The sequence below is a fragment of the Lipophrys pholis genome (assembly GCF_963383615.2).
Source record: "Lipophrys pholis genome assembly, chromosome: 12".
Lineage (NCBI taxonomy): Eukaryota > Metazoa > Chordata > Actinopteri > Blenniiformes > Blenniidae > Lipophrys > Lipophrys pholis.
In genome coordinates, this window is record NC_137641.1 from 10,239,046 (window position 1) to 10,260,861 (window position 21,816).

Consider the following 21,816-nt stretch of genomic DNA (forward strand, 5'->3'; position numbering starts at 1 on the left):
ACTAAAATCCTAATCCTCACTGAAAGCCATCAATTCGAGGAGCACCGTTTCGCTATTCAGAAACAATAGACATCCTCCATTAATGGTCCTCTCGTCTTGTTTCAGTCACTTGAGAAAAGGACAGTCGGTACTGTTGATCTTATAATGTAGAGAAATAAAACCACTTGTGACAAGTTGTTAGACATGATTTAGTAACTGGATGAATCTGTCTCAGCAGTGTGGAGCAGTTATTCTTTGGCTTCCTTGAACTTTCATGATGCGTCATATCAAGCCCTTATTATATTTGTTTTGAATTGCAGACTGAACAGAACTATTCATCAAACTAAGACCCCATATACAAAACATTTTTGTTGCGCATTGTGTGTCGGTTTACACAAAAATGGTGCTCCGAACTACTGAGAACTCAACTTTCGAAAACACTGGGACTCCATGGAAGTGGGGGAAAACGCAGCTTCTTTTTTTTGAAACGCTGCGTTTATGCTCAGTAGCAGCAATAACAACAACGTTTCCTCCAGAGTGTCATGACTCCCAGTCCATGTTCTCCTCAGCAGTTTTATAGTTGTCAGTCACTCGGAATAACAGTCCAACTCATTTTCAAAATGTTGTCGCGCCAACGTGAAACCTTTTGGAAACGAAAACACAAAAAACAATGCGTTTTCACTTAAAGCGTTGCCGTGTAAATGTTTCGAGCACTCAGGTGGTCTGGAACAGATTTACTGTGTATTCCCAGAACAGAACCAACCAGAGTGCTGCTTTTTTTTATTTTATTTTATGCTCCTCACTTGTGAAACAAACTTCTGTTCTGTTCTGCTCAAACTGTCGACTTATTTAAATCACGGCTCAAAACTATTATTGTTCACTGCAGCATTCTCATGATTCTAATTCACTATTTCTTTTAATCACTATTTTAAATGCAATTTTATTAGCTTCATTTTAATTTCCTCAGTAGTTATTCTCCTGTTTTACTTTCTTTTTGTCTTTTTAATGTGCTTTTATTTTCTACATATCTTGTTTTATTCCTAGGATTTTATTGTACTTTTATGTATGTCTTTGCCTTTGTGAAGCGTTCTGAATGGCCTCGTGTTTGATCGGTGCAATTTAAATAAACTTGCCTTGCCGCAAAATGAGCAGGATTCATCATCAGTTGTTACACAAAAAAGTTTTCCGACTCACGTTTCTCTTTAGTGAGTGAACAATCAAATCACCTGGGGAATTCTGTTTCATAATGATAGGAAGGGCAGAAGCATCAAAAGGTCACTTCACTATTTCGCACCAGTCTGCTACAAGGCAGTTACATTGGTACTATAGTGACTTTTCTGACACAATAAAAGCCTCGAGTCAAAAACTATTTTATCAAATATGAAAGACTTCTTTGTGTTTCTAATTCCAAAGCAGGCTTCGACACCATGCAGTTCCTCTTCAGCGTGATCTGGGAGAATCAGCAGTCAAGCCATCTTCATTATAACAAAATAAAGGGAACTTGGGAACGCACTGAATAGCCTAATCAAACAAGGTGCTCCAAAGTCAACGTGCCCTGAATGCTTTTTTGATGAAAATGGTGAAAATTGTACTATGGACAATATAGCGAATGATTTCAATGATTTTTTTTGTAAATGTTGGCCCTGAGTTGGCTGCTGAAATGCCAGACCGTAGAGTTGATGAATGTAATATGACTATTAAACAAAATCCCTCGTCCCTTTTCCTCTCACCCACAAATGAGCAGGAAGTGATAAACACTGTGCGCAAGTGCAAAAGTAAACAATTGATCACCATGATATTGACGTGGCATTGGTTAAAGAAGTTGTATTAAATATTGTAAAGCAGGGTTTAAGGTTTATATCTGCAACTTATCATTCCTGTCTGGTTGTTTTCCAATCCAAATGAAAATAGCAAAAGTAATTTGACTCTTCAAAAATGGCAACAAGCAGTGTTTTACAGACCAATATCTTTATTGCCTCAAATTTCAGAAATTCTAGAGACGCTTTTCAACTCTTGACTTGAAAAGTTTCTTGAGAAACATCAAATACTAAATGAAGGTCAATATAGTTTTACAACCAAACGAACAACCTCAATGGCCATAATTGAAGCAATCGAAAATATTACTAATGCACTTGATCAGAATAAATATGCAATTGGGATCTTTAATGATACGACACAAATATATTCTGCAGTAGTGATAATTATGATGAGCTTGCGCATACTGTGAACAAGGAACTAAATATAATAAGAAAAGTGGATGGATATAAATAAATGATCTTTAAATATACAAAAAAATAATGCAATTATAATCGGCAGTCTCAAAATGAATTCTGAACTACAAATAATTATTGGCGGTACCCCAATTGAAATTGTAAATGAGAAAAACATTTTGGGGAGTTATAATTTATCGTAAATTGTCATGGAAACCCCACGTCAGACACATGAAAGCAAAAAACACAAATTCTCCCTTTCGAGTAAAGCAGCAACAATAAACCTGAGCAATGACACGTTTAACCTGGAGATTCCATCAAAATATTTCCGCCGGGGTTAAGTCAAAAGTGTTTGGAGTCAAAGTAACCAAGACAAACCTCGGCCTGCTCCTCTTTGACTGACTTAACCCAGAGTTTTTACACATTGCTGTGTGTCTACAGGAATTCTACGGAAGCTTCCCTGCTGTCGTTAACCTACCGATGTGTCGAATCTGTTTGGTTTAATGATAAAATAATTTTGACTTGTTCTTAAAAAGCAGTCGGTCAAAATATTCATGAGCTCCAATCACAGTGCTCACTTTGTTGTTGTCTGACTACAGACGGAAAACTCTCTGCAAATGAGATCAACATTATAATAAACATGGCCGCATTGAAATGCAACGGAAGTCATCACGGAGAGCAGGAGGAGACAATGTGGAGGTGCAACAGGCCATTACTCTCCCTCTATTGATTTTTGCCTTCGATCTCACTAAGTACAATTGCAATAAACCGAATATAATGCATCATTAGAAGTCAATTTCACCTTGATTGTGAATAGATGAAGACACTTATACACCCACAAGTAAATATTAGTGACTAAGAGGCATGAGTGGCAATAAAGACATTAAAAGAGAGATTCAGCTCCTCAAATAACTGAACAAACTGGATGATATAACAATGTTCTCCCAGGTTTACCTCGCCGTCTCAGACCTTTCTGATGGACATCAGTGCTGCTCAGTCCAGTTCAAGACATCCCGACAACAGCGACAGTCATGTCCACCTTGTTGAATACTTCCCATCAGCATCATGCACCCTTTATGCCAAGGAGGCGTAACGTTCTATCACCGAGGCGTCTATCACCCAATAGCTGAAACCTCCTGGTTGGATGGAGCAAGAAGTTCATGTGTCCCGTGCAGTGAGAATCACTTTTGTCATTGTTTCTTCGAGTGAGCCTTTTCTTGTTCAGCAATACCTTGTCTAGATTCTAAGTGTGTAGGTGCCTGCTTCTCCATACGAGGAATGTGGTGAGACTCTCAGCAGTCACACACTCCGTTACTTTGGCCTGCGCCGGAGGAAAGATGAGCAAGCATGATGATATCTCTTGTCATAGGTCAGGATCTGTGCTCTCATGTCGTATAGGGTAAGGGGTTTACGGAGGGTGCTTAGTCGGTCGTTCTGCCACATGAAATCTTGTCAGAAAATTCACAACCACCATCCTTTCACTTTCACGACTGAAACAATCCTCTCATCTATTCTCTGAGGGTAAGGTAAGGCTGCTATAAGAGCGTATTAAAGAACTTTGTCACCTCCACTTCGGCGGAAAACAAAGGAGAGGCTCATTGTCAGGCTTTCTGGAGAGTTTCTTTCTGACGTGTTCATGAGATTCAGGTGTGTTGAAGCTGCCAGATAAATAATCCTCGCAGGACCAGGGCCTGTCATGGCCCAGACTGGACATGACTGCTCAACTGCAACCCTCAGGAGGCTTTTGAATGTTGGGTTTGTCCGTTTTTTTACAGCTCATTTGGCATCAGATCTTCATTTCTGATTAAATGAATCTGATCATGTGAGAAATGTTTTGATTTGGGATGGCTTAACCGAAGGGGTATCGCCTCTTCTAAGTGTGAAGTGTGTTTACTGCTACCTTATGAACGCGTCGGCACTTTTTGTCATATGTTTTGTTGCATTTTTGGGAGTCTGTTTACACGACAACGGCGCTCGTAAACCACTGAAAATGTAACTTTTTGAAAGCAGCTCCCAAGGAAGTTTTTGAGAACCGACTACATGTAGATGGCGGAAATGCTGCTACCGCACATGCGCACCACGGCCGTAGTAAATAGTTCTTCTGCACCAGCGTGAGTCGATAGACAATAACGACAATGCTTTCCTCCAGAGTGTCATGGCTCCCAGTCCATGTTCTCCTGGGACTTGGTAGTTTTATAGTTGAGAGTCACTCGGAATAACAATCCAACTCGAAAAAAACATTTTCAAAATGTGATAACAATCCAACGTGGTCGTCTGTCTGTGTTCAACCGTTGTTTATGTTAATAGTTTATTTTTCTCTGAGAACATGTGCGGTTTCACAACACAAAAAACCAACAGCACCCACTTGTGGCCCTTCATTCTAACTACACCGTTTTCTGAATGTTGCAGGAAAAACAAACATTTTCTGAAATAAAAAAAAAATAATTGATGCGTTTCCACTTGTAAATGCTGCCTTAAACAGATTGCTTTATGTAAAAAAAAAACACTATTTGATTCTTAAAAGTGAAACTATAACGAAAGTCATCAGGATTAGTATACCTCTTTTTGTATTGCAGGAAAAAAAGGCCTACACTTGCTTAACTTACAATTATTCGTTTTTAATAAACTTTTTAAGGACGTGATTTAAGAGGATTTCCAAAAACATTGACCTATATGTTTCCAATGGTTCCCAAAGGAAAAGAGGTTTTGTAAAAACCTGTTGAGGCATTTCTTTGGACACATGACACGGCGATGAACAAAAAGTAGCGTGCAGCAGTAGTCCGACATTTGTAAAACACCCTCGTTTTTGCGTTCAAAGAGAGCTCAGATATAAGAAAGGATTTCACGTTCCCATGAAAAGAGGCTTGTGGTACAGAAAGAGAAATCTTTTTGAATTTTTTGTGTTTCTTCTTGAGGTAAATCAAGAGACTTTTGAGAGGAAAGACAAACAAAGGCAAAAAGCCTCGGCACAAATCTCTGAATGGTTCAGAAAACTTTGATCAGGTTTCACAGCAATCACACACAAAGGCTGGGCAGGAGTTGCACATTCTTACAGACAGAAAAATTGATTCTCTTTTGATCTGCTCTGTAGCTTTCCCAGACCGCCGTAAGCCCCCTCGTAGCTCACCTTGGCATGCGTGTTTAGCAGCTCAAACAGCGCCATGACCAGCTGCTCCACGCCGATGTGCCCGTCCCGGTACTCCTCCACGTAGTAGCCCATAGTCTGACGCTCCGACTCCGTCAGTAGGTGGCGCGCCTGCTCCTCCAGCATGGCCCGGGACTGGTTCACCAGACTGGACAAGGTCACCTGGGAGCCCGCCACTCCCTTATAGAACGAAGGCTGGGGTGAAATGGAAGGAAGAGGCACAAGGTGGGAAAGGACGATCAGCATTACTGTGTACTTCGTTGGTAATTACAAACACAATCCCAAAAGGTAATCTATACATACACACAAAGGCCAGTTACATGATGTTTTATCCTTGTGTGTTATCCTCGTGGTAGCAGCCATCAGAGGATGAATAAACTGTGGCCATAAAGAAACAGTTACAATACTCAAGTGTTCGACAATCAACACCAAAGTGCCCAAAGTGGGATAAAATATCTGTCACACTGTTACACCACCAGCAGCCTTCACGTCTATGATGCCAATTTCTTCCCCAATGATCTGAATGTGGCAGCAGAATTGAAGATTCATTAGACAGAACATTTTTCCAATCTAATGTCCAATTTTGGAGTCTTTCCAGAGAGTTTCTCTGATCTTCTGCTACTGCAGCCAATCAGATTCAAGATTGTGGTCACAGATGGTTTTGACTGTAACATGAGGTTATTGGAATCACCGTTCTAGTGTTGTTCACATCTCATTCATGCGTTTATGATAATTTCTTTCTCATATAACAATGTGTTTAAAAGAAACATTTGACCAACATGTTGACTGTGAATACTCATACGGACACCAACAATTGGACACAGAAGGTAGTATTCGCTTTGGATTGGCGTCATGTTGCATCTCAACTAATTCGACCGTTTGAGGGATTAAGATGCAGCATTTTAAATGGCCTGGAGACAACAATGTCCAACACCTGGATCTGTCAGCTTCACGCAAGCAACCATCGGTAAGTACGGCAGCTACGAAGGAGTCAGTCAAACTGATCTGGTAAGACGGTGAAGACGAAGGAGTTTCTGCTGATACATGGTGAGGAGGAGATTTGCCACCAAGATACAGAGACCATGAGCTGTATGATTGGTTGAAACATCAGATAGATAGATAAGATAGATATTAGAAACTACAGGTAATAATAAATATAAATATATTTAAGGAAACAGTCATCCACCCTGTATATTAGCCTCATCAAGAGAAAAATACGGATTAGTTTCTCTTCATTGTTTTCCTGTGAAATCTAGAATAGAATTTAACATTGTCCTTTTAACATGTAAGAGCTTTCTCTTAACCACCAGGCTCCATGAAAACCTCAACGAACTGCTAGTCCCATAACACCCCAGAGGAACACTTCATTCTCAGAGTGCTGCCCCCTGGAGGTTCCTGGGTTTTTTACAGGTAGAATGGGAGGCGGAGCTTTCAGCTTTCAGGCTCCTCTCATGTGGCAAACACAGTCTCTACTTTTAAGGTTAGGCTCAAAACATTTTTATTTAATAAAGCTTACAGTCGGAGCAGGTTCAGGCCACCCAGGACCATTTTCTAGTGAAGCTGCTGGAGGTTGAGACTGCTGGAGGACCTACACTGAGCTTCTTCTGTCCACCGTCTCCTCTGCTTGCTCATGTGGAAATGTTGGTTTTTCCCAGCTAATACTGGACAAAAGCCGCAGCGTAGATCACTGAACAGGTTTCCCTTCCAAGTGCAAACACACAGTCTCACACAAACTTAAAACCATTTACAGACACTAATTACTCTTTCAAGCATGTCTCTGGGCTGTGATACTTAGTCTGAGTACAAAGTAATAACTCGTGCAATGGGAGAAATGCTAAACAGTGCTAAACACACAACACTTAAGAAAGCCAAGCATAACCATACATACACACATGCACATATATTTAAAATGAGACAACTGTCTACTACTCGTAACTACAACGCCTACCTCGCCACTTCCCACACACTCTCACAACGGTGCAACTATAGAAGGCAAATACAGCAGAATGTTAAACGCATGAATCTATGAATCTACGCATATGTGGATCTGGAGCTTCACATCTGCTTGTACAGTGTTTTAAATGACAAGTCTCATTTTTTATAACCACAGCCACACAGTTGCCACCCGACTTGTTTGCCAGTCAGTGGCGTACAGTTCATTGCACTAAGACACATTTAACACATTGTCCCAACTTTTTTTATTTACTCAGGTGGATGAAAACACCAGAGGGAAAACTAAAGGCCAAGCGTAAAACAGGAGGTGGCGTTCAAATTAATGGGAGATACAGTATATGTTTAGGACAAGACTGAGGGGAAGATGAGAGAGAAAGATGGCGTGGGTTGACAGGGTGATGGAAAATGAGACAGCTTGAGAACAGTAAAACACCAGAAGAGGAGAGAATGGATTATGGAGGAGGAGGAGAGCAAAGATGTAATGAGAAGATGTGAAGAAAAATATGAGGGAGAAGGGTTGGATAAGCAGAAAAGGAGGATGGAGCGGAGTTGGACGGACAGGATTGATGGTTAATGGAGGAGGAAGAGGGCGCGGGAGAGGTGATCGATAGAGGGGAGAGGGGAGGTTGAGGGAGATATCTGTGAAGACCTGGAGGTGAGAGAGGAGGGTTATCTGGAACAAAGGCTGAGAACGTATCACGGCCGACAGAGGATGAACAAGAACATAAATTACACCCACGCTCAGCGAACTACCAATCAGTCTTTTCCCCCCCCAAATGTATAAATTACCATGCTACAGATAGAGCTGCTCAGGCTGGCTTCATCTTGAAAATCATGTTCCTGTCTAGATAGAGCTGCTCAGGCTGGATTAATCTAATATCAGTTGGAAAGTATTTGGATCAGTGTGATAACTGTAAATAATATATGTAGCACTAACAAGTGTATTGTATGTTGCCCCCCCCTCCTCTCTCTCCCCGTCAATCTTCTCTCTTCTCTCTCTCTTTGAGCATTCCCTCCCGGGCATGTACAGCAGCCATGCCAACTCCTAATAAAGGCAGCGACCGGAAGGCTCTCAATCACATTATATTGTTTGCCCAAGCTGTCAAACAGGACAAGGGTAAAAGAAAAAGAAATGAATGAATGAATGAATGAATGAATGAATGAATGAATGAATGAATGAATGAATGAATGAATGAATGAATGAATGACCATGCTGCTTCCCTCTTCCTGCCATCATCCATTACTGCTCTGTGGCACTCCGGCCGGAGCTTCCAGCAGGACGAGAAAACACAGTGATGTTCACACATGTGGGTGGCGGGTTTTTGCTTTTTCTGTAGCTTTCATATCTGTCTCCTGTGGTGCCAGCTGCTTTCTCTGCCAATCCGAGCACTTCAGACCCTCACCGGCTGCCAGTATCACTTCTCCTCTCCATATCTGCTCCCTCTCCATCTCACCGCCTGTTTCCTTTTCTTTTTCACTGTTATCTGCTCGCCCGCATGCAGCTTTTCTTTAATTAACTCCTTAATCAGAGACGCCACTTCAAAGTTGCAGCTCCGGGGTCCATGTCTGCCTGTTTTTGTGCGAGACGGAAACAGGAAAATGAGACAGGCCTGGCGTTGTCTTTCATTCTCCTCTGCCTTCACCTCCTCCTCAACTCTCACACAAAATCGTTCCAAGCTACACTGGATCTGATTTCTGGACTGTCAAAATTAAGTTTCCACATGACAGAGAATATCAGAGTGAGACATTTTGGCGGCCGTGATTCTGTTGGTAGAGCAAACTGTCTTCCAGTCGTAGGGTTGGCGCTTCAATCCCCAATCCCACTCGTAAAAAACAAGAGTGAACGATTTGTGTATTCTAGGATCCAGAGCAGACCTGGGAAACTTCCCAATGCGTTTTGTTCAAGGTTCCTTCCTTCATATCTGGTGAGATTAGGAATGACCTACAGGATTTGGCTTCACTGTGATGGTTTGGCAAATCAGATATTGGAGAGGGTGACATGAGCCTTTATTAGGCCGCGTTTGCATAACAACATTTTCAAGTCAAAACTGAAAACTTTTGTTACATTTTGGATGTGTGTTTACAGGCGATTGTTCTCAAAGCACTGAAAAGTAAAAAAAAAAAAAAAAAACAGCTCCCAAGGTAGAACTTTCCATAGAAACAGTGAAATTAAATCAAACCTTTTGAAAATGCTCAGGCTCCACAAAACACTGCTACTGTGCACCACGGCTGTAATAAATAGTTCTTCTGCACATGCTCAGTAGATGGACAATAACAACATTGTGCTCCTCCAGAGGAGGAACTTAGTAGTTTTAGAGCTGACAGTCATCATAATAACAGTCCAACTTGGTCGTCTGTACATATGAATGTTCGTGTACTCCCATTGTTTATGTTTATAACTTTAACAATGTCAGTTGTTAATGTTGTTAAAGTATTGCTCTCTGCTCACATGTGGGTGTGGCTTGATTAAAAAACAAACAACAGCACCCACTAGTGGCCAAACATCAATTTGAAACTGTAGCCGTGTAAACACAAAACCTTTTTGAAACAAAAATGCAAAAATCACGCGTTTTCACTTGAAACATCATGTAAATTGGGCCCAAATCTAGTGTTTTAAAGGGTTTTTTGTAGCAGTTTGAGGGAAGTAGCAGGGGATTTTATAACTTTGAAGTAATAAAATTATTATAATTTGTTTTACAGTACCCATTTGGATTGGAGGGAAGTCAAGTTTTCCCAGCATTCCCATGTTACATGGCTTGATTTCATCTTTGAAACTGTTCAGTATGTCTAAAACACAATGTTCCATATTAGTGGTCTTTTTTAGAAGAAAAAAAAAAATGCTTCAATAGAGCCAAATGCTGGACAGCTCACCACTTCTGGCTGACATAAAAAAGCAGGAGCCTTTGAAATACAATTATTAGACACTTTCCTAGCTGTGGGTTAGATTCAAGAACGTGTTTTATGTGCAAATTTGATATTCATAACTTTGGTGAACGGAAAGTGTATTTGCCCCAGCAGTGATTTCTCGTGCACCCCATGTAAGGCAGGGACTCCATGTTGGGAGTACTACTTGAAAGTAGAATTAAAAGCCTTCAAATGTAGGAAAGACTTTGCAGTGAATTGTAATCCAATGTAACTTTGAAAGAGAGCAGAAATGCTTGCTTGTAATTAGATAGATTAGATCAATTAGATGCCTCAGAAGTAGTGAAAATTGAATTACCTGCAAACATTGTCTCTCTACACCCTGCCCGATATCTCCAAACAGCGACATCGGATGTAGGTAAACACATCGGATTTGAACAGTAACAATACAGCAAATCGAAATATAGGAATGAAAGTGTATCATTGCAGAGCTGTCGATGTCAATCATCTTACAGTGACAAAGAAATACAGCAACGGTATATTGAGTGTCTGGCTCCAGGCAAAGCTCGCAACAGCTGTTCATTGCCCAAGGTGAACCGTTATGCTACGAATCTTAATCACTGTGATGCTTACTGAGTGAATTCCTCTGAAGAGTCCGTGGCCCGGATACTTAACTCAAGGGCGCGGCGGTTCACTCCGCCGGGACCGCACGGGCCATGTGAGCAGTCCGGCTGTCGCTCACTGACGAATTGGAAGGCAGATCGGCACTTGAGGGAGCTAATGGAATCGGCCGTCACTCAGTCGAAGTGGAACACCTGCGGTCTGGTGTTAATGAGGTCTGCCCGAGAAAGCGCCGCGCGAGGACGGAGTGAAGACACACTGGGACTGTAAGGCCGCTGCTTTACAAGGCAATGAACATCCGGTAACGCCGCTCACTCTGCTGGACGGCGTCCATGTCTGAGGTCATCCACTGGCCGGGCTTGTGAAATGCCAGATAAGCTGATTGGTGCTTTAATCGCAGTGACAAACAACATCGCTGATGACCACTGCCCGGGTCCAATCGATAGCAAGCAAATCGGATTAAGGTGGCTCCAGAACTGGCCCAGGTGAATGTCACAGGCCTTGTCTTTGCAATAATTTGACTTCATTCAACAATGCAGGGCAAGAAAGATAAAGTTTAGGAGTGGAAACAATAACTGAAACAATAAATGGTGAGTCATCAGAATTCACACTGATGTACTTGCCAGCGCATTTCCTCTGCACCTTATTCATCAGTAACTAAAAATAGTTACTGTAATGACTTCTACGTAAAGGCTTCTGGATAAAAAGAGGCTTTTAAGAGGGGCCCATGGTGGTGAGAACCCTCTTTGTACCAACAAGCAAACAAAAGAGATGAGTAATCCTCCTGGATTCAAGGAGGTTGTTGAAAAAAAAAAAAAAAAAAGAACAAAAATTATCCACAAATGAAGCAAAAGAGTCGATGCGGGGCTAAAATCATCTACTTTGGCGAGCTGATATAACAAATCAGTGTGGCACGTGTGTGTGTGCCTGCTTTCTTTAGACGTTACACACCAGATATGCAGAACGCAACAGATGAGACGGATATAGCCAGGTAATAGCTCAATGTACACATTTCAAACACTCATATAAATAAAACATGTTTTGCACTGAAAAAAAATTAAATACTGATGTCCACGGCACGCTGTAGCACAAATTTCCCAATATGTCTTGTTACCGTACTACACTTAAGTCCTGCGTTATGACGCCATATGATGACACCAAATCACACAATACATCACCAGACCAGAACACCAGGCACCACATGGCACTGAACAGTCTCAACCCTACAACACCATTTCACATTCTCTGCCAATCTGTTGTCCGGGATCCTGTTGCCAGTCTGTGCAAGAGAGCATTGGGGTGGCCCGAGGCTTTACCTCTTCTCACTATGATAAGATAAAAATGATAAGATACTTGATGGATCCAGAGAACATTTGCGGAACTGCTTAGTGGCAAAAGTTCGCTTGATCTTCATTTCCAGTATGAATAGAAACCGGTAAAGTATGGCCTCATGATACGTTTCACTTTTGGTGTTTTAAGCAGGAGGTGTCAGAAAAGTTTGCACAGGGATAACTGTCCAAGCTTTAAGATCCTTCGATGTCAGCTCTTCCTATCATTGTGAAGCAGAATTCACCGATTGTTGGAGGGTTCGCCAACTCGTAGGCTAGTTGAGCTGGGTTTAGACTGTCGTGAGACAGGTTAGTTTTACCCTGCTGATGAATCACCTATATAATGTTTTCGCACGGTGGCGCAGTGGTTAGCGCTCTCGCCTCACAGCAAGATGGTCGTGGGTTCAAATATGACCCGGGGCTTTTCTGTGTGACGTTTGCATGTTCTCCCTGTCTGGGCGTGGGTTTCCTCTGGATATTCCGGTGTTATATATATATATATATATGTATATATGTTCCCAAAAACATGCACTGGGGGTCCCGGAACAAGACCCTCGGCCTCCCCAGCTTCCCTTGAGCGCTGCTCTGTGTGGCTGCTACCGATCGGTCAATTCGGTATGAATTTCCCCTCAGGGATTAATACAGTGCTAAAAAAAAACCAAAAAGAATATGGGCTGGGAGTCATGATACTCTGGAGGAAAACATTGTTCTTATATTCAATCTACTCACGTATGTGCAGAAGAACGTTATTCTAAGAAGTCTGCGGAGTACTGTTTCAGAAAACTTGTGTTTTCCCCTGTTGCATTTTTTTTGTTTTCACGTGAAAACGTTGTTTAAACTGGGCTCAAATCGACCAACATCAAACAATTCATGGAGTTACAATGTTCATGCAGCACTTAGTTAATTAGGGGTTAATTAGAAATGAATGCCAGGGTTGCAGAGATTAAATACAGTTCCAAGGATTTTTCTATTAGAAATAACAAGCAGTCGTTTCTGTTAAAAACTACATGTACTTCATAATAACTTTATATTTTAAGTACACAGCTCAAAAAAGACAGAGGGAGCTAGGATTTCAATGACTTTTTCCAGTGTGTAGTAGCTTTTTTCTTCGTTTTTTTATTTTTTTTATTAGTACGGTTGTAAAGACCACGTTTAAAACTTAGTAAGTAAAAACAAAGTTTTGCTGAAAACATCCTCTCTCAGCCTTATGGAGTTCCTCCCGACTTGGATCTTGCCAAGCAGTGCAACCAGTGAATTAAAGAGTAATTTGGCTCCAACACTTGAAGCATTTATTCTAATTTCACACGGTGGCAAACCTCGTGATTCTCAACAGAAACGGCCTACAGGCACACATCATATGAAAAGAACCAAAGAATAACAGGAAACACAGTGTGTTGTGATATTTGAAAAGGAAAAGAAAAGTCAACTGCACATAGAATACATTTTGAGATTTTTGGAAACAAAACAACAGGCTCAGTTCATGACCCAAGTGTGGTAATCAAAAAAACAATAAAAAAGAAAAACCACAATAACAAACTATTTCTAACATGACTAGAGGCACTTTTTGTTAGTTTTCCTGATGAGTTTTGAGATAAATTATTTCCTTATTTTGCCACAAGCGGACACATGTTAAACAACACCTCACCTCCCCTTTGTATTTATGAAGTAGATGTTAGATTTATTCTCCCTCACAGGGGAGCCCAGAGTCTTCTCAGAAAATTACAGGATGAGATCGGAAGGAGGAGGAATCGCCATGCCAAGGTGATAAAAATGGACTGCACGCGGCGGTGGCACAGATTGGCTCTGACCTTGCGGGGCAGATCTTGGAATTAAAACCCGAGGCCTACACACGGAAGGCCATGTTGTAATATGACAACCTCGGCAGGGACCAATAAATTTGCTTCTCAGCTCCATCGCTGACTCCCGTCTGACAGGACTTCAGGTTTTGTATGTTAACTTTATAAAGGGCCCACAAATCCTGGTCCTGCAGGTTCTGTCAAAACACCATTTACTACCAGCTGCTCTGTGGACAATCAAGCCCAGAGATGCCCCAACTCATAATCCGAGGCTCAGTCTGTGAGTGCGTATATTCTGTATACGTCAACAAGTCAACTGAAAACGCACCGTTTTTTGCGTTTTCATTTCAGAAGAGATTGGTGTTTACAAGGCAACGTTTTGAACACGATGTAGTTAGCGCACCAAGCCAGGAGAGGGCGCTCTTGGTTGTTTTTGTGATGGAACAACACATGTGTGCAGAGAACATTAAGATATAAACAACTACAATGGGAGCATGCAAATTCGTATGGACAGACGAGGAAGTTGGATTGTTATTACGGTGACTGTCCACTATAAAACTACCAAGTCCCAGGAGAATGTTTACTGGGAGTCATCACACTCTGGAGGAAAGTATCGTGTGTTATTGTCCATCAAGTCGTGCATGTGCAGAGGAACTATTTACCTTTCGGGAAAGATGTGTTTTCACCGTTTCCACGGAGTGTTTTCAAAAAATTCTAAAAAGTTTTCTGTTTTCATTGGAAAACCTGGTTGTGTAAAAGGGGCCTTAAATTCATTATGTGCACTATATTACATATGCAGGTGGGAGTCGTTCTATTTTGTGTCCCACCAGGCCCATATTTCTTGTAATTGTGCATTTAATGAATGTCTATTCTTCAAATACACAGGACCATTTAAAATGATCAACCTAATCTGTGTTGCAAAACAAAAGTGTGAAAGGCCTCTATTTTTCCGCCTCACTTCATATTTGATTGCAAAATGCCTTTGGTGTATAAATCCTATCAGGTGTTACAAACAAAATGCAAAAGTGTATTCAGCGTGACAGAAGCAAAATGCTGAGTTTGATCTTATTGCATAAAGTTTCACTCCCAATGCGTGAGATTTGCAAACTGCTTTACGTGGAATTTTAAACAGTTATTTGTTTTCTTGTTGGTGAAGCAGCTTGGGTGAGAGAGAGAGAGAGAGAGAGAGAGAGAGAGAGAGAGAGAGAGAGAGAGAGAGAGAGAGAGAGAGAGCAGAGTCAGGAGAATCCATTGATGCCCCATAACCCATTTATCCCCATTATCATCTTGGAGGTGGAGTCAGACACTGTCCACTGCTCATTCACGACAAGTTAAATGTGCTTTTCTCAATTTAACACTGCTAATCAGCTTCACTAATGGGAAGGGAACCAGTTTATGTGAAGGGATGAGGACCTGCTCATTGTTGCAGTGATGTGTCTCAAACCAAACGCTGGTCTTTGTGCGTATGTGGTTTTTTTCTCCTCAAAGGATTTTTTGCAAAATTCTTGCACACATGAGAAAAAGGAGAAACAGAATTAGACACCGATGGATGATGGAAACCAGATCACAAGCTTTTTAAGCTGATTTTACTGGAGAGACAATACAAAACCTTCTGATTAGCTCAAAACAAAATGCATGGCTGCTGCCAGCAACTAATGGCATTTACTATACAGCTGATAAATAGAAACAGATTTAATATGTATACAACAACCAGGAGAACTGGCAGCAGGGATTTGACATTTCCAATTCAGTAATGCACTTTTTCCTAAATGAAAACATTTATTTAAGACAACTAAAGAGGTTTCCGATTTTGTTTCTATATAAACAAAACTGTCTTTTTAGTTAACGTGCTTTCAGCAACAGTTAAACCGGATTTAAGTAAAGATGGGATGGGTAAAATAAGTGTAACAGTCAACCACTGTCAAATCACTTTGGTAAGTCCTGACCAACCTGATGATTACTAATACAATAGGTATCGATTCTAGAGAGCAGCTCACTTCCTTCCTGATTCAGAACTGCATGTTTTTCTCTGGCGATTACCCAAAAGACTGGACTCATTTCACTTGATTCTAAAAACAGAAAGTTGCAATTGTACCTCTGTATATGATGGACGTCTCAATGTGCTTGAAGCTGTATTATTGTGACATGAGCTGAACGTGTCAACACGATGTGAGTCAGTCTAATGACTGATGGAGCAAGAGGCTCAAAACCAGCCTGCCCAACCACCGAGCGAATGGTAAGAATTTCAAAGAAAACATTGACTTTTCAACAAATCTCTTAAGAGTAGTGTCATAACACAACACTGAGACCCGAGCTGAGTCATTGGTGATGCTGCCATGCTGACCTTGAACAATGTCTCACTTCCCTACAACTACCAGTCTGTATGAAACAACATCGTGAGGCGTTTGACCCTGGGATTTATAACCAATTTCTTCTGTATTCTGGAAGTTGTGAATCAAATATCTTTAAGAAGAGCATTTCCGAAGTATAGGACTCATACCTTCAAATAAACAATCCCCTTTTCGTCCTAAAAATTGACCGAGATATGTCCAGTAAACCCACATCAGAAAATAAATGTCACCCGCTGGTCACAGAAGAATGGCAGAGCTCCCATATAGAAGCCTCACCATGACAATAACCTTAAATTGGATCCGGCGCTTAATGGAAGCCAGTGTGATTGAAATAAAATGGGTGAGTTGTGAGCAGTTGCATTGGACTTGGTTAATGGTAGAAGCATGTTGGACCATTTCTGGCGATCCAAGGACAAAGCTGCTGAGGCATGTGAAAAGGGAATTGCAGTAATCTAATGATGATCATGTCAGGTTCAGGTTGTGGTACAACAGACTTGGGTCAAGCTTCTTCAATGAAAGAAGCACGCAGCGTCAAGGATGTTTAAAGATGATCAAAGTAGATTGCATTCAGTTTCCTTTCAGCGTGACAACATCGGTGTGTCGATAACCCACAGTTTATTTATTGAAGTATGAATGTTGCCTGCTTTCTTCAATCGATCGAGACCCCTTATGAGACCCACGAACTGTCTTTAAGATATCATCCCGTCTAAAGCTCTTAAACAAGTTTTCAACACTGTAGGCCCCTGCCTTCTTGTTCTGTTTAATAGTTGCCTCAGTACTGGATCTGTCCCTGCAGCCTTTAAACTTGCTGTGGTTCGGCCAGCTTTGAAAAAAACCTAATCTGAATCCTGCTGTTCTGTCAAATTTTCGCCTTGTCTCCCACTTGCCATTTTTGTCTCAGGTTTTAGAGAATCTCGTTTGTATTCATTTGCAGTCTTTTTTGGAAAATGATTTGTTTCTGGAGAAATTTCAATCAGGCTTCAGATCACGTCACAGTACGGAGCCGGCTCTTCTTCAAGTGCACAATGACATCCTGCTGTCTTTGGATGCAAAGAAAGCAGTGTTTCTGATGTTGCTTGACCTGACTGCGGCCTTTGACACCATGGACCACGCAGTTCTCTACCGGCTGGCTGAGCATGTTGGTGTTCGGGGCACGGTCCTGCAATGGTTCAGGTCCTACCTGACTGACCGGAGCTTTGTCGTGGCGGTCGATGATTATTCCTCCTCCTCTGCCCCACTGTCATCTAGAGTCCCACAAGGGTCCATTCTTGGCCAGGTCCTGTTTTCACTTTACATGCTGCCACTTGGGTCCATTATTGCCAAACATAATCGGTCATTTCACCTTTACGCTGATGATGTCCAGGTCTATTTACCGGTGCTCCCAAATGTGCCTCTGCACTTGACTCACTCTGTAGCTGCCTTTCAGACATTAAACAATGGCTGGCACAGAATCTTCTCTATCTGAATGAGACTAAATCTGAATTTGTTGTTTTTGGCTTTGTCGATGCAAATGGTTCTAGATGTACCCAGGTCCTGGTACAAGCAGTACGGCGATCATTCCTTTGCTGTTGCCCCGCCTAAACTGTGGAACAGCCTGCCCCTCAGTCTATGTGTTCTCACGGACCTTTCCCTTTTTAAGTCCAGATTAAAGACTTGCCTCTTCAAACGGGCTTTTAACACCTAGAACTCAGTGAATTATGTCTAGGATGTAATAATTTTAGTATTTTTAAATTGTTTTATCTTTCTGTGAAGCACTTTGGTCTTCCTTGGTGTTGTTGTAAAGGGCTGTACAAAAAACTTTGATTTGATTTTCATGTGATTTCCAGAGCAAGCCCTGATCTGTTTCCAAACAGACTCCTGAGCTCTTGGACTGAAGGAAGAACAGCAGGAACCAAAGACGTCTGACAGGACCAAAGGAGAACTGTGATGGGTTGGAACTGCGGCTTTCCTGCATCAGATCTGTGTTAGTGTGTGTGTGTGTGTGTGTGTGTGTGTGTGTGTGTGTGTGTGTGTGTGTGTGTGTGTGTGTGTGTGTGTGTGTGTGTGATGAAGGGAGTCCTGCTGCTGTTTTGACATATTTATACATTTCTTAAGAAACAGTGCGCTCCCAGAAGTGCTTTTAGCCCTGCACAGTTTTGTAGTATACAAACAAACAATTTGCCAACTGATTCTAAACTGGTCCAGCGGTGTGAATATTTAAAGCACTAGGGTATCTCAATTTTTTCACATTTTTGAAACTTTTGAAATATGATAATTTTGATGAATACAGATGAGTTTGTAAGAAATGGAGAAGATCTGTTTTATGACAAAGTTCAGTCTAAAGCCTGACGCAAAATTTCGCATATTCACTTGGAAAAGGTTGTCACTGAAAACATAGGCTAATAAGCGTTTTAAATAAGTATTGTAGCAATTTCATAGAATATTTATTCTGTGTTGTATTCCAGCTATTTATTCAAAAATGCAGCAGATCATTCCAGAATGTGGAAGCAATCGCTCAATGAATGAAGTGAAAATGTATTTCATTTTGTGTGCCGTGTCACTGCACAACGGTCTTACAAAACCCTTTCCACTTAAGCACACGCAGGTTTCTTTTCATTGTCTCCTGCTTGATGACGGTGCTTCTTCTCTTAATAGGCCCGGTACTTTAACAAGCTGTGTCAATTCTCATCAGACTGAGAGAACGGCTCTTAAGCGCTACCTGACAGCTGATGTGTTTCCTGTTCTGTCCTTGTGCCGTGTGCAGACCTTGTTTAGCTCTTTTACATCAGTGCAGATGAAAAACCGACTGACAGGCAGAGTCTGGTGGTTTTCCAATGACACGCTCTCAACACGCACTGTGTCCAATCAAGCCCAATCACTGCCATAGAGCCAGCTTACAGTTGGCGGGGTTGTTGTTTTTTTGGACTGTAAAAACTGCTATCAGTTACACTGGAACAGAAAAGCAGCAAACAGTTTGGAAGATGCGAGTGTGCTTGAATTACTTGAACCGGTCACATCAATCAACCAACAGCCAGAGCTGCTAAAGTTATGGGGAATTAGCTTTTCACGCCAATAAAGTGAGACGGAAATGTGGCTACGAGCTTGTAATTAAAATGCAACGCAGAAACAGTCTCTGCATTGTTTTTTTGTACACACTGCAAATTAAAAGCAGCACTTTATAATAGGATATAGGCAAAATCTGCTTTATAACTACCGACTCTACACAACAAAGGTCAGCTCAGCATCATATATGTCCATCCTTCATAACTGCAATATAGTAAAGAAACTCGAAATTTTTGCAGAATTCATAATCATCCATTTTCAGGTGGGCTACCAAACAGCCCTAAAAAGCCCAGATCCAATGGCCCCTAATAAAGATGACCTGCATGGAAAGGAAAGTAGGTGGCATGCACTCTAGAAAAACATGGCTGCCAGTCCCCGTGTTCAAATCCAAGAGGTTTGCTGCTGGCAGAGTATCAAGTAATGGACCTGAGATCTGCATGGACTGCACTTTCTTTCTGTCTGAGCAGGAGTTGATCAATGGTGGCTCGTTGACCCTGGTAAAATCTTTAGACCACAACAAGACTCCAAAGTGCGTCAGGTCCCATTGTCCTGTGTATTTTAGATACCGGCCTATTCGAACATTCATGCCCAGTTTATCAGACAAAGTTTTCAAGTTTGGAGGTGTGTTTACCTGAAAATACAACAACACTTCCATTTTAATTGAGATAAACAACAACTTATCAACTCACTCCTCTGAGATGAATACATTCGGCATGACAAGCAGCTTTTACACTGATTAGCTCACAACCCCTGAATCCAAGATGAACGAAGCAACTTGATCCATACTTCTTTATTCATGGACCCTAATGATATAAAGTTTATCTTCACCTGCTTATATGACAAAGTTCTAGCGAACACACAAAACCTTTTGAGCATTTTCGTTGTCCATATACATGACAATGGTATTCAGAGCCAATGTAAACAGAACTTTCTGAAAACAGCTCCCAATGTGGAACTTTTCGAAAATACTCAGACTCTGTTTCCATGGAAATGAGAGAAATGCCACTTTTCTGAAATGCTGCTCCTGTGCATGTGCACCACAGTCGTGGTAAATAGTTCTTCAGCACATGCTCAGTAGATAGACAACAATGTTTTCCTACAGAGTGCCATGACTCCCAGTTCGTATTCTCCTGGGACTTGGTGGCTTTCATGTGAATGGACATTGTTTTCAAAATGTTGCTGTGTCAATGTGTAACAGTTCTGAAATGAAAATGTACAAATTATGCACATTGTCGTGTAAACAAGGCCTAAATATAATCAATATTCCACCACTTAGCTCAAAGGAGAATCCATCATGACCCACTCAATACAATTAGTTGTATTGTGGGATGTTGAAAAGGTCCAGGACAGTATATTTCTGCTACAATGACCTCATTGTTCATAAGAAAATATATTTATTCATGTAAAGATTTTGTTCACTCCTGTCAAGAAAAAAAGCCCAAAAGGTGCTACTGTTGGTTATAAATCTCCTTATGTGGAATTGACAATCTGTTGAGGTACAGGTGACGGAAGTTATGGTGGGTTTTGTACCATTGAGACACATCAACCCAACTGCTTGTTGAGACTGTGGGCAGCGTGATGCATCAATCATGAATCTTCGATGCAGCACGTAGAAGTTGAAGGATTGCGTTTAAATAAAAGCTCCTTGATGCATAGTTCCCCTTTTCAGGTAGCTAAAGCGAGCTGGCTTAAACCCTCTGCTGACGTATTGCTGCACCGTGTGCATAAACTGTCGCATAAACAGGTCCTTATACTGACTGAATTAAAAAAACAACAGCTGTTTTTCAAAGGACCCACCGTGGACATCACTGCTCTTCTTTGCTCTGTCATTGGAAAAGAGACACAGACTTATTAAAACCTCCTTTAAAAGACAAAAAAAATTTGCTTGTACCTGAAATATCTCTCATCCTGATTTGCACCATTACACCATACTGTTTTTCAATTTGCACCAGCAGTTTCAGCATAACCACCTCATGCTCCTCATTTTTCAGCCCCGTATGAAACCCTTCGGGTAACCTTTTCGTCTGAACTGTTCATTTGTCAATCTCATCTCTGGGCTTACCAAAATATACAGACGAATTTACCTGATCGCTCTCTTCATCAGACCAATCATGTTTGACAAGAAGCAATGTTTACCCTGGCTATTTGTGGAAATACATTTTCCTGTCTCTCAAACAGCATTCATTTGCTCCAGATAATGGTTGGGAATGGGGTCAGAGCAAAATGAATGATTGAGAATCGCTGTGTGACCTATTCCTAATTAATTAGCTTATCGGTCTGGTTTGGCCTTTGGGCTCCAATTACAGGATGGAGGGAGCCAGAAAGAGGGGTGTAGGGATTATAGAAGGACAGATGATGTGATCGCTGTGAAAAAAATGTACTCTCCAGGGAGGCAAAAAGAGGTGAATACAGCAGAAAATGATGTGATAAACACAACTTATTTGCTTGTTTAAGCAGCACTATCACCTGCAGGTCCTTCTAAGAGAGATTAATGTGTCCTGTGTTACATGTTGACACGGTGGGAGGTAA

General features: G+C 41.4%; 1 protein-coding gene across 1 annotated transcript in view; it reads right to left on the reverse strand.

The window, feature by feature from the left end:
• Positions 1–21,816, reverse strand: part of whrna (whirlin a) — a gene marked incomplete at its 5' end in the record, with an annotated part of 229,962 nt that overhangs the window by 33,017 nt on the left and 175,129 nt on the right. Inside the window, one exon of the mRNA XM_080477670.1 lies at positions 5,317–5,529. Coding sequence (XP_080333796.1) covers positions 5,317–5,529 — 213 coding nt within the window. The remainder of the gene's footprint in view (positions 1–5,316; positions 5,530–21,816) is intronic.